This window comes from Bos taurus, chromosome 16 (genome assembly GCF_002263795.3).
Source record: "Bos taurus isolate L1 Dominette 01449 registration number 42190680 breed Hereford chromosome 16, ARS-UCD2.0, whole genome shotgun sequence".
NCBI lineage: Eukaryota > Metazoa > Chordata > Mammalia > Artiodactyla > Bovidae > Bos > Bos taurus.
The window spans coordinates 1,493,414-1,505,045 of NC_037343.1; the positions used below are offsets into that span (position 1 = coordinate 1,493,414).

The window sequence follows — 11,632 nt, forward strand, 5'->3', positions numbered from 1 at the left end:
CAAAGGAAAACTGCAGAATACCAGCTGAAGAAAAGGAAGTCTTCATCTTCCCATTCACTGAACTCCAGAGAGTGGCCCTTAAGCACTCATGCCTAATCTAAGGTCCAGCCTGGTTCAGGCCTCTGAGCCATGAGAAACAGTTGCTCTTCAATCTGCCACTTTCACTGGTAGGATAAGCGCCCCAGAAGTGACGTTTCCCAGAGACTCTGAGTGACGGTGATTGGGGAGGGAAAGGTTGGCTGGCCCAGTGGAGGGGCCTGAAGCTTGCCCAGCACCCACCTCTATCTGTGTCTTATCCCCCACACTGCTCGGGCACCGGGCACTGTGCATCAGGAGGGGAGGCTGCCACTGCCTGGGGTGGGCTGTGATGAGGTAGCTGTGCGGTGGGCATCCGTGCGTGTCACAGAGTCTCCGAGGTCAGCGCTGGGATTGAGGGGCCTTCTGGTGCAACACACACCCTCTGCCCACCACCCTCCTCTCCGCCTGCCAGGCTACCAGGTGGTGCTTCCTAGCTCTCTGACTCCTCTTCTCGAGCTTCCCTTACAGGTGGCTGCTTTCTCTTTAGAGTCCAGAGCCCTGTTATCTAGCTAGATGACTGTTCCTTGCTCCCCTAAAGAAGAAGCTGTCCCTATCTTTTCCATCCCCATCCCCACGTCACCTTCATCTCCCTTATTGCCTGTAACAGTGACTCGTCCCCCCAACAGGTGAGAGGAAAAGCCAGCAAACAGGGCTCCAGAACCTCATTGCGACCCCTGTTTATAAACATCTGTTTTCTAGATTGGACTTAACATATAATTGTTTTAACAAAGTATTCAGTTGCTTCAAAAAAAAAAAAATAGAAGCAGGAAGTTTGAAAATCACTGATACTGAAGATGAACAGCTCATGGTATAGAGGTTGCTGTCGCCTGTGGCACGTGTTAGAAACGTGGAGATCGGAAGAGAGGAAAGTGTGGGCTGGGCCAGCACTCCTGCGGGGGGAGTGTGGCTTTGAGCCCATTACCTGACTAGGGCTTTGGATTCGGTCTCGCTTCATCCCAGGTGCTTTGCTCTAAGATTTGATGTAGACCCATTATAACTCGGGACTTCCTGAAAACCAGATGTAACCTGTATTCCATCTGATCTTGCCAAAGGGATAGAAGAGTAGATCCTAACTTTGTGTGCAGCAAGGTGAATCTGTACCCGGGTGCCTCGATCCTTCTTGGCTGAAGCACTGAGCGGATTTCACCGAGTGCCAGCGTCCTCTGCCTTCTGAGCTCTGAGCGCCCTCTGTCCTGTGGGTCTGCCAGTGTGCTGTGGAGTGAGGCAAGATAAAGAAAGCCTTAGCCGCAGAGATGCAACTTCAGTGAACCTTCTTGTGCATTACTTTGGAAGGTTCTGTACAGTGACAGGAAGCACTGAGACAAGCTGTACAGTTTACTTGCCTGTCTGTCTGCGTGCTCTGCTGGATCCATATTCCTCAGGAAGTATTCTTTGCTGGAAGAGGTTCCCCGCCCCAGCCCCCATCACTTCTTTCCCCTCTCCCACCTCAACAGCCTCTCCTGCGTTATTTCCATTTCTTTTCTGATGAAGGAACTTTGGGATCAGTCTAGGATCAGCCACCTCCCAAGAACTGAAACTGTCCTACGACCACTTTCTTTTCCCCTCTCTCTCCACCTCTCAGGATCCCACCTTGCCCCCTCCTCTAGTACTACCACCCCAAGTTCTAAAGCATACCTCAGAGAGCTTTCCAGTTTGGAAAAACAGCTGCCAGAAGAGCTGGTGCCTATGGATAAAGTGATCAATGCTTGTCAAGTGTTTCTTCTTCTCTTCTAAACTGAACCCCTTCCTCTATTGTGCAGTAGGACAGACTGTGACACTCACAGGAGTGTATCCCCTTTGACAAGCCGCAGGTGGCTCCCTTTCCTCCATCCTCTTGATCCATCCCATCAGGAAAGCCTCCTGGTCTGAGTGGCTTCTGTTCTGAGCCCACGCTCTCCCTCCCCTACCTAAGATCATGTTCCTCTTCGTAATTTACAAACAGCTGGAGAAAGCTCTGTGACTCAGCACAGCTGCTGTGCGTCAGAGTCATGGCTGCACGCGTCCAACCGCATCTGAACTGAGAGAGCAGCCCTCTGTCAGCCTCAGAGGGGGCAACTGTGATGCCTGTATTTATCCACCTCTTCAAGGGGAGGGACTGAAGGAGTGGAGTTCTGCTTTGTTTGGGGGAAGAGGACACAGTGGAGACTGTGGGATATAAACATGTGCATGTTTCCTGATTGAAAGAGCAATTATTAAATTGGAGAGTATAAGAATTTTGATTTCTTGCATGCTGCTAACACAGCTGCACGGTATTGTCTGCCTTGCCACACAGTATTCATGGTCGCTTATCACCCAACGTGTATTGTGTGCAAATTGATATGTGTTTGGCTTATTGAGGGTTTTCAACAGATAACTAAACTTCAGTGTGTAATCTTCCATTCCACATTCACAAATTATTTGGCCCCAACACAGAAATCCACATGTCTGGACCATCTTTTAAGTTTGACTGTTAAACTGCACCTACTTCCAACGTCCTTGCCTCCCATCCAAAAGAACTAATGAATCTTTTTGTTTCCTATTTAATTTTAAGAGTAGATTGTTTGGGAATGCTAACTTTGCTTTGGGTTTTCTACTTTTTTTACACAGCTTTGAAATATTCTAGTTGTTTGTCATTATTCACTCTCCCCACCCCACCTCAGTGCTTGAAGTTTAAGTCACGTGGTGTTCTGGTGTTTCGTGATCTCTTCTCATACTTTTGCTTTGGGTTGTGGGGCGGTAGTGTTCTGTAGTTTGGGCTTTGTTTCTGTCATCAAACCACCCAGTCCCCTGTTCTGCTGACCAGTTCTCACCGCTGCGTTTTCTCACCCTCCTTTTCCTTCCCCTGGTGTAGATCAAAGTGGTCAAAGCGTTCCATAGTTCCCTCCACGAAAGCATTCAGAAACCCAAGAACCAAAACTCCATCCACAACTTCATGACCCACCCTGAATTCACCATAGATGAGGAGGGGCCACGAACACCACTCCTGGATGAGCAAGAAGAGGAGATTTTTGAAAAGGTGTCTAAGCCTGGGACTAAGACGTCCTCACTGGATGGTGAGGTCACTCCACAAACCAACAAAAACAACAATACGGTGGATTGCTGCCAAGTACAAATTGTTGCTTCCCACTCGGACAGCCCTCTACACAGCCTGGAGACGTCCGTGTGAACTTCTACTCTGCTCCCCATTCCTGCCTTCCCTGTCTCCCTTTTCATCTGTCCCATCAGTAAGGTGATGATGGGAGTTTTCACCGTCGTGTCAGCTGCTCCCAAGTATGTGTGAACCCTCACCTGCCATGAGGAAGCAAGAGCACAGACCTACGAGCGTTTTAACTGAAACTCGAGTTGGGGTTTGCAGCGGGACCCAGTTAAGCCCCAGGCAAGTGATGAGTGGTGGATCTGTCCCTCGGACGTGTCAGTAGTCATTTTGAAAGAAATGACGAAAATCGTCTTGGCGTCTACCCCACCTCCAGTTCTCCCCAACATTCATACCCAGGTCACCAGTCTCCTTACTTGTGGATTTTTACCCTATGAGTCTATGCTGTTCAGGAGCTCAGTTCAAAATTGAGAGCTACAAGCGTTATCAAATGAAACATGTTGAGGTAAGAATGGAAGGTACAGGATCAGCCTATAGAGTGATTGTTTGAAAACAGTCTTTTCCATTTTGAAAACTTGTACCTGAGGCCCCTAGCTTCTTTCTGCCCTTCCAATCAAACCTCCCCACAACCTCTTGGTCCTTCGTGACTGCCGTCTTCCTTACCTTCACTCTTTTTTAAGTTGTGATGATTAAGAAAATGGAAAGAATATAGGTGAGTTGAGTCAACTTTGACCTTTCTCCCTTCCGGCCCCAATGGAACTCTTGATTTATTTCTAGAGACAGATAACATTTCTTTGCTAACAGCCCTTTGGAAGCAGTTGAGAGCAGGTAATACTATAGCCCTGTTGTTGCCAGGTTATCTGCTTCTAAAGTGCCATCTTGTCCGGTGTGTGTGGTTTCTAAGTGCCAGGAAGATTAGCCTTGACCATGAAGCTTACACATACGTGGTTTGTAGTTTTCACCTGAAGCCTGAGCTTCCTCCTGTTCCTAAAGTGGTGGCAAAGGAATGAATTAAGATTGACCCTGCCTCCTAACTGGACTTGGATATTAAGGAACAGAAGCTGGCAGATCTAGGACAAGACAGACCACCGAAGCCAACTAGGAGTCCTCCTCGGAGTAACCACTGCTGCTTTCAAAGCCATCTGCTAAGGCTTTTCTCGGGTAGGGCCTGATTGCTGGGGGAGTGAGGACTGAGAAGGCCTGGGAGAGGCCAAAGTGCCCTTGAGCAGGATCTGAGAAAACCTCAGAGAAGCCAGAACCCTGGAGCTCAGGTGATGGGTCAGCTTGGACATTGCCTTCAGTTTTCGAATTCTACTCTGCTGTGTCCCCTAGCTCAGCTAGTTGCTGAAAGGGCCCCAGCCTTTCTCAGATATTCTGATTTTGAAAATATATGGTTCCAGTGACACTCCGCTGACTTAAAGGAGCAAAAGGAGGCTCCCCTCCTTGCTCCTGCACCCTACACCCTGCTCAAGCCCCCTCTAGAATGCTCAGTGCGGCACAGTTAAGCCCTGTGCCTTCTCTCCCTGAGCACTGCCCAGAGCATCCCCTTCCCCGCCTGGCTCTCAGGAGCCAGGGAATTGGCTAGGAGATTTTTTTAAGTGCTCCTCAGTGGGACGGGGTGGAGCTGCATTTGCAGTTTCTCCATTTCTCTCCCTGCTGGGCTGATATAAGCTCTTCTGTGCAGGACTCAGCTCATGTCAGCCAAGTCCCATCTCCATCGGATAAATGAAGCCTCTCGCCTCTTTCTCGAGTGATGGGGACAGGGAGAAGGGCCTTGAGGCGGCTGGGGACTGCCGCATTTCCATCTGGGGGTCCGCTGACATGAGCTGTCCTCTCCAGCCTTTTCCTGTGGCTCCCTCCCCCCTCCCCCCCTCACCGGAGCTGCCCTAGGAAGGTGGCTACCTCCCCCACCCCGCCCCTCACCAGAGCTGCCCTAAGGAAGGAAAAATAAAGAAACGGTACCCCCTGCACATTCCCATTAGTACATCAGCCCCCAAATCTGATTCTGGTTTTGTAAAACTTACATGTTTCAGTGATCTTTTTTTTCTCTGTCTTCAGTACTAATGGGGGGAAAAATAGCTCACCCGAGGTGTTCGATGTTCACATACATATTTATTAAGTAATTGGAAGATTTAGTTCTGTCGAGTCTTTTATTACCTCAGATCAGTTTTTAAAACAAACTTTGGAGGCTATTTTATCATTCCTGCTCCCGAAAGACTCTCATGGTGCCTGACAAGTTTCCTCTTGAGGGCTTGTGTCTACTTGTTTAAAGTCAATGGGATTTTTTGTGTGTATTCTAGTTTCCATAGTAAGAGAGAAAATATAGAAATATTATGCAAACAATATATAGTTTTCTTTAGATCATAAACTGATATTTTTTGAGTCAGCCATATGTATTTTGTTTAAAGGATTTAAAATAAAGTGCTGTCCTGTAACCCTGTGGAAGGGGGCACAAAACCAACTGTTAGACACGACAGGTGACTTACAATGTATTTGCAATTGGTTTTAGAACCAATGCACCATACTACCTTTCTCCAAACAGCCATCTTTATCCTTAGGGGGAAGAATTTTGTTGGATTCTAGAACTTTTTAATATAAATTTTGCTGATATGGAATTGAGCAAGTTTAAGTGCTTATGTGCATATATTTTTATATGTTTTTTTTTTCCTATTCAGTTTCAGTGATCCAACTGGCAGTGAATAAATATGGCATAAGTTAATAAAGCTTTCCCCCAAAAATGGTGCTTTGGATTTGAAAAGAGTCTGATGGGGAAAAGGGGGAAATATTATCCTAGATTCCTCTCTTGATAAAACTAGAAAAATGGGCAGTAGATTACCAATGGGAAGGAGGGCATCCAGAAAGAAGGAACAGCTGGCAGGAAATAAGTGCACGTCCCCATGGAAATGGGTATCAGGAACTAGTGATCAGGATCAGGGACCTCAGGTAGATTTATATTTCTTGAAGAACAGCTAGCAGAGTGGTACCCAAGACACTTGGGCTTCACGGGTACTCTGATTTGGGGGTTGCATTTTTTACAGTTCTTTCACCTCCTGTTGCCCCTGGAGTTTTCCATTAGTGATTTTTTTGTGCAAGGATTTGATTTGAGACTTCTCCCCCTCCCCTAGAAAAGTTTCATGCAATATATTAGATGGGAGATAATAGCTGTACATGGAAAAATAAAGGCTGGTTCTAGCCCTAGGTGACAATCTTGACTAGATCCTTCCCATAGGTGTCCTCTGCTTCTAAAATGACTCTCCATCTCTAAGTGTGGTAGAGAGACCAAGAAATCCCGCAGGCACTTGTGAGTTCTTCAGGGTTTGCATTTCTTCTTCCCTTGAGCTTCAGAGGGGAGAGTCCGCACAGTTAAATCTGAGTGATTACCTCACTGCCAAAACCCAGGGTCATGGCAAGCTCACATGTGTCCTGAAACCTCTAAACTCATCACTTCTCTTTCCTGTCTTCCCTGCCTAGTGACTGAAGCAGCCCGTGATGCCATCCCAAAGTGCACACTTCCTCTTCCTCCCTCTGCACAGCTGGGGACCCCTCACTGCAGTGGTGAGGGTGGGACCCTCTGTAAATGCCTGCTCTTCTTCAGCCTTTACAGGTTCTTCCTCAGAACAGACCAGACACCCCTCCGTTTAGCTCAGTGCTGCCCTTACCTTCCCAGCCTGCTGGTAGACCTGCTGCCCCCTTTCTTCCTGATCAGGAGAGGTGGGGGGACGTGAGCTCCCCATGACCGAATTGGCCTTTGGTTCATGTTTTCTCCCTGTATGTATATATGCCATATGTGAGTATGCCATATATATGTGCCAACAAACCTATCTACATTGTTTCAAATTAGCGCACAGATAGGAATTTTGAGTTTCTTTTTTTTTTCTTTTCAGTAACTAGTATAACAGGCACTGGTATTTTGTATAAAAGAAAAAAAAACCAAAACGGAAGATTGATTATCGTGATCTGCATGACATACACAAGTGGTGATATCAAAGCAATGTGTACCCCAGTGTGTGTGGCTATAATCTACAGTTCAGCTAAGCAGTACACCCAATCTGTATTTGCATTTTAATATTATTTAAGCTCTCTGTACAATGTTTTGCATGTATTTATATGGTTCTTAGGAAAAAAATGCTATAAATGGCAATTCTGAAATTCAAATACGTTGTTCCATTGAGACAGGAAGAATGGAAGGGGAGTTTTAAAAGAAGGAAAAAAGAGATCTTTTTTTTTTTAGAACCAATGATGCTGTTGCTGATGAGCAGAAACCAAACTATTGTGCACTGAGAATAAAAATCCATGCCCACTTGTGACTGTGCTATCCTCTGTATGTATCCACTTTTGGGTAAGGTCACTGGTTGTCAAAATTGAGAAGGGCCCTGCCACGGCCACGTTGAGAGCCTATCTGTGCAAGCCCAGGACTCAGCCTATTACTGGATCCTGAAGTGTTTCTCTGCTAACACTTTGGTGATTCACAGCCCTGGTTGCCAGTTTCACTCCCTTAGGAAACGAGCTTTGCTCTGCCCACCTTGGTTAGAGCCTGCAATCAGAAAACTATGAAGCTGGGGCTTTTGAAAAAGGATGAATCTGGAAGGATGAAAGAGTCAGGCTGGGCAGTCCTTTCTTTCTTTGTTTTAATTTGTAACGAAATGCCTATCAGGAAAATTAGTTTCCTTTATATTAGCAGCTAGACTTCCCTCGAGCTCAGTCGGTAAAGAATCTGCCTGCAACACAGGAGACCCAGGTTTGATCCCTGGGTGGGAAAGATCCCCTGGAGGAGGAAATTGCAACCCACTCCAGTATTTTTGCCTGGAGAATCCCATGGACAGAGGAGCCTGGCGGGCTGCAGTCCACAGGGTCACAAGAGTTGGACATGACTTAGCAACCAAACCACCACATATTAGCAGCTATTCCCTACCTTCCTTCCGGAGTTCTTCAGTTCCCACCTTCCCAGAGGTTTTTGGGGGGTTGAGAGTTTGTTGTTTGTTTTAGCTGTTCCATTCACCGGGTCTCTAGCATGACTAACATTAGGCCTTAGTTTCAGGTCAAAGCAGCCTCCTGGCAAGTCCTTTAGGTTCTGAGCTTTCACTTCTCAGAATTCAGAACTCCTTCCAGCAACTCTCATCCAGACCATCGGCTCTCCTTTAAAATAGCAAGTAAGGAAAGGAGTTGTTGGCTCCCCAAGGTATTTCAGGGCAAGCATGATGTTGAAGAACAGCCCAGCTCTCCTGGCTGTTAGAAGAGGTCGATTCTGAAGGAGGAACCAGCCACGGTTGATAGTCTTCTGTAAGGAGAACTCTTACCACCTTTCCTGCCGGTCCCAGGTTGCTCTTCATGGGCACGGCCACACTGCCCACCTAGGTTCTTTCAAACACGCTGGGGAGAAAATAACTACTAACCAACCAAACAAACAGGGTCTGGGAGTTATTTGAAAACAGAAATCTTTCACAAAACAGGACTAAAGTCTTTTTCCTTCCTTTGTAGCTTCCATCCCAAATATCCTTACTTAAAAGGGATGCAAAATACACACACACACACGACTCGAGTCCTTTCTAAAGTTTGGCCCCATGCTTCCCCCCTTAACTCACCTTGTCTTGGGCCCCAGATCTGTGCGTCTGCCACATCAAACAGGATCTCAAGGAGCCGTACCTCCCAACCCCAGTGTGTGGTGAGGCGTGAAGCAGAGCTTCAGAGCAGCTTTCTGGCAGAGACCAGTGTTTCCTAAGACATTGGTTTAATGGGGTATATAGCCAGCTTAGCTCCTTAGGCTTGAGTTACCACATGGGGAAAAAACTGTTCTTTTCTTCCTTCTTTTCCTACCCCTGTTTCTTAAAAAAAAAAAAAAAAAAGCAGTTTCTTTGCCCTCCATCTTTAATAATGGTTTGTGAGTCTCCCCTTTCTCAATGACTGTATCCTCTCCCAGTGGTCACTGGGTTTGTTTGAAACTCTCCACCAGGACTGACTGACCCTGCCCCCAGCCCCACACCCCCACCCACCCCCCACCCTGCCCAAGTGTATACACACAGCCAGACAACTCCCTAACTTATTCCGGGCAAATCCAAGGATGATTCACTAGGTACCAGTAAGCTGGTTACCAACCTTTGACCTGGGTCTATTAGGGAATGGCCTCCATGCCACTGCAAGCAGGATAAAAATGGTATGTCCTTTACCAGCAGATTTTGAAACCTGTTATAAATAAAACATGTGAACCTGTTACTATCTGTGTAACATCATTAACATCCAGTTGTCCGCAACAGCAACCCACTCCAGTACTCTTGCCTGGAAAATCCCATGGACAGAGGAGCCTGGAGGGCTGCGGTCCATGGGGTCGCTGAGGGTCGGACACGACTGAGCGACTTCACTTTCACTTTTCACTTTCATGCATTGGAGAAGGAAATGGCAACCCACTCCAGTGTTCTTGCCTGGAGAATCCCAGGGACGGGGGAGCCTGCTGGGCTGCCGTCTATGGGGTCGCAGAGTCGGACACGACTGAAGTGACTTAGCAGCACTCCCCCAAAACAACCTGGGCTATGAGGAGTAATAGTCAACTAGATTCATAGACCAGGATGCTTTTAGCCTTGCCTTGTAGCCTTTTAGGCAGTGACTTCTGGGTTCTGGGCTTGCCTGTATCCTGATGGAACTAATCATAAATCATAAATCTCTGAAATCTATTTCAAAACAAACCTCCCAGCTCTCAGAAGATACAGTGCTTGAGCTGAGTGGCCAGTGCCATCACACTCAGAGCTGGCTGCAGCGTCTCCACTCAGGCCTGGCCCGTGGATTCAGGCCTGGGCACTACGTGGCTTCTCTGGTGTCCCCTGGACTAATGGCCATGGAGAGCATCCTCCAAACAGCACAGCTGATTAGGTTAGGGTTCTTGTTTTAACTCCAGATCTTCATATCTAGGCCTTATTTAAAGCAAATATAGGGGATTCCCTGGAAGTCCCCCTGGAGAAGGAAATGGCAACCCACTCCAATATTCTTGCCTGGAGAATCCCATGGACAGGAGCCTGGTGGGCTACAGTCCATGGAGTCACAAAGAGCAGCCATGACTGAGCGACTTTCACTGGAAGTCCAGAGGTCAGGACTCTGGTCACGGCCAGTGGTGCGGGTTCAGTCCCTGGTCAGGGAACTAAGGTCTCGCATGCTGCACAACATGGCCAAAAAATAATAATAATACAATTTTAAAATGAAGCAAATATATATGAAAACTTAAAAGAGGATGCGAAGGTGGGGAGAGAAGGGCTGGAAACTCCTGATTGCCTTCAGATGCGGCTACCCAAACTCTTCATTTGAGTTAAGCTTTTCTGCATCTTTCCCATTAAACCCTTGAACTGAAACTGCTGCTGATCAGGTAGGAGAGAAAAGGAGTTTGAATATTTTTCTGCTCACCCTATGGTGGAGGAGCTTAAACACAGTAATTAGATGGAGTAAAACCCTGATATAAACTCTGCTTCTTGACTGGCTTGATTTTCCATCTCTACAAGGAAAAAGTGGAACTACATCAATGATTTTCAAGCTACATTTTAAAGACCTGAAAGGGATTCCTTAGTGATGATTCAGAGCCCACGGGTATTCAACAAAAGGAGCACTTTTTTTAACATATATAAGTATTTGACTTCTGGGTCAGCTGTAGCTTTAAAAAATGACTTAAAAGCCTTACGAGCCAGCCATCTCTAAGGGCCCCCAGCTCTGAAATGCTGAGGTTCTAGTGAACAAATCAAATCGTCAGTGCTGAAATGATCCAAACATGGGTGACAATGTCATAAGTTGTGTGAATAAATGCACAAGCCAGCCTAACTGGGATCCTGTCTTTATTGTCTCCTACTATAGTTATTAATGTAACATAAATAATACAGAGTAAAACTTTGTGATTATAGATCCTTCGGCTGAGATTGTTATCTGGCTGTTCTGTGTTGGAATTTATTGGGAAAGAGCAATAGTTTGGGAATCCAGAGACCTAATCCAATGGAATGGCATGAAATTAGAGAAGCAAGAGGGCTCATCTGAGCTTTGGTACAAAGAGCTGCTGCTGCTACTAAGTTGCTTCAGTTGTGTTCGACTCTGTTCGACCCCATAGACGGCAGACCACCAGGCTCCCCCGTCCCTGGGATTCTCCAGGCAAGAACACTGGAGTGGGTTGCCATTTCCTTCTCCAATGCATGAAAGTGAAAAGGGAAAGTGAAGTCGCTCAGTCGTGTCCGACTCTGTGCAACCCCATAGACGGCAGCCCACCAGGCTCCACCGTCCCTGGGATTCTCCAGGAAAGAACACTGGAGTGGGTTGCCATTTCCTCCTCCAATGCATGAAAGTGAAAAGTGAAAGTGAAGTCGCTCAGTCATGTCTGACTCTTAGCAACCCCATGGACTGCAGCCCACCAGGCTTTTCTGTCCATGAGATTTTCCAGGCAAGAGTATTAGAGTGGGGTGCCATTGCCTTCTCCTTGGGATACAATAGCAAACAAAACAAAGAGTCTGACACTTTTAA

The 11,632-nt window shown here is 46.8% G+C and overlaps 1 protein-coding gene across 7 annotated transcripts in view; it reads left to right on the forward strand.

Annotated features, from left to right (window-relative positions):
- Nucleotides 1-7,458, forward strand: part of ATP2B4 (ATPase plasma membrane Ca2+ transporting 4) — a 102,615-nt gene extending 95,157 nt beyond the window's left edge. For 6 of the 7 annotated variants that reach the window (XM_024976047.2, XM_024976051.2, XM_024976041.2 and 3 more), the window contains one exon: nucleotides 2,909-7,458. In XM_024976047.2, the coding sequence (XP_024831815.1) occupies nucleotides 2,909-2,934 (26 nt within the window). In that variant the 3' untranslated portion in view covers nucleotides 2,935-7,458. 7 annotated transcript variants of the gene reach the window in all.
- The last annotated feature ends 4,174 nt before the right edge of the window (nucleotides 7,459-11,632 follow it).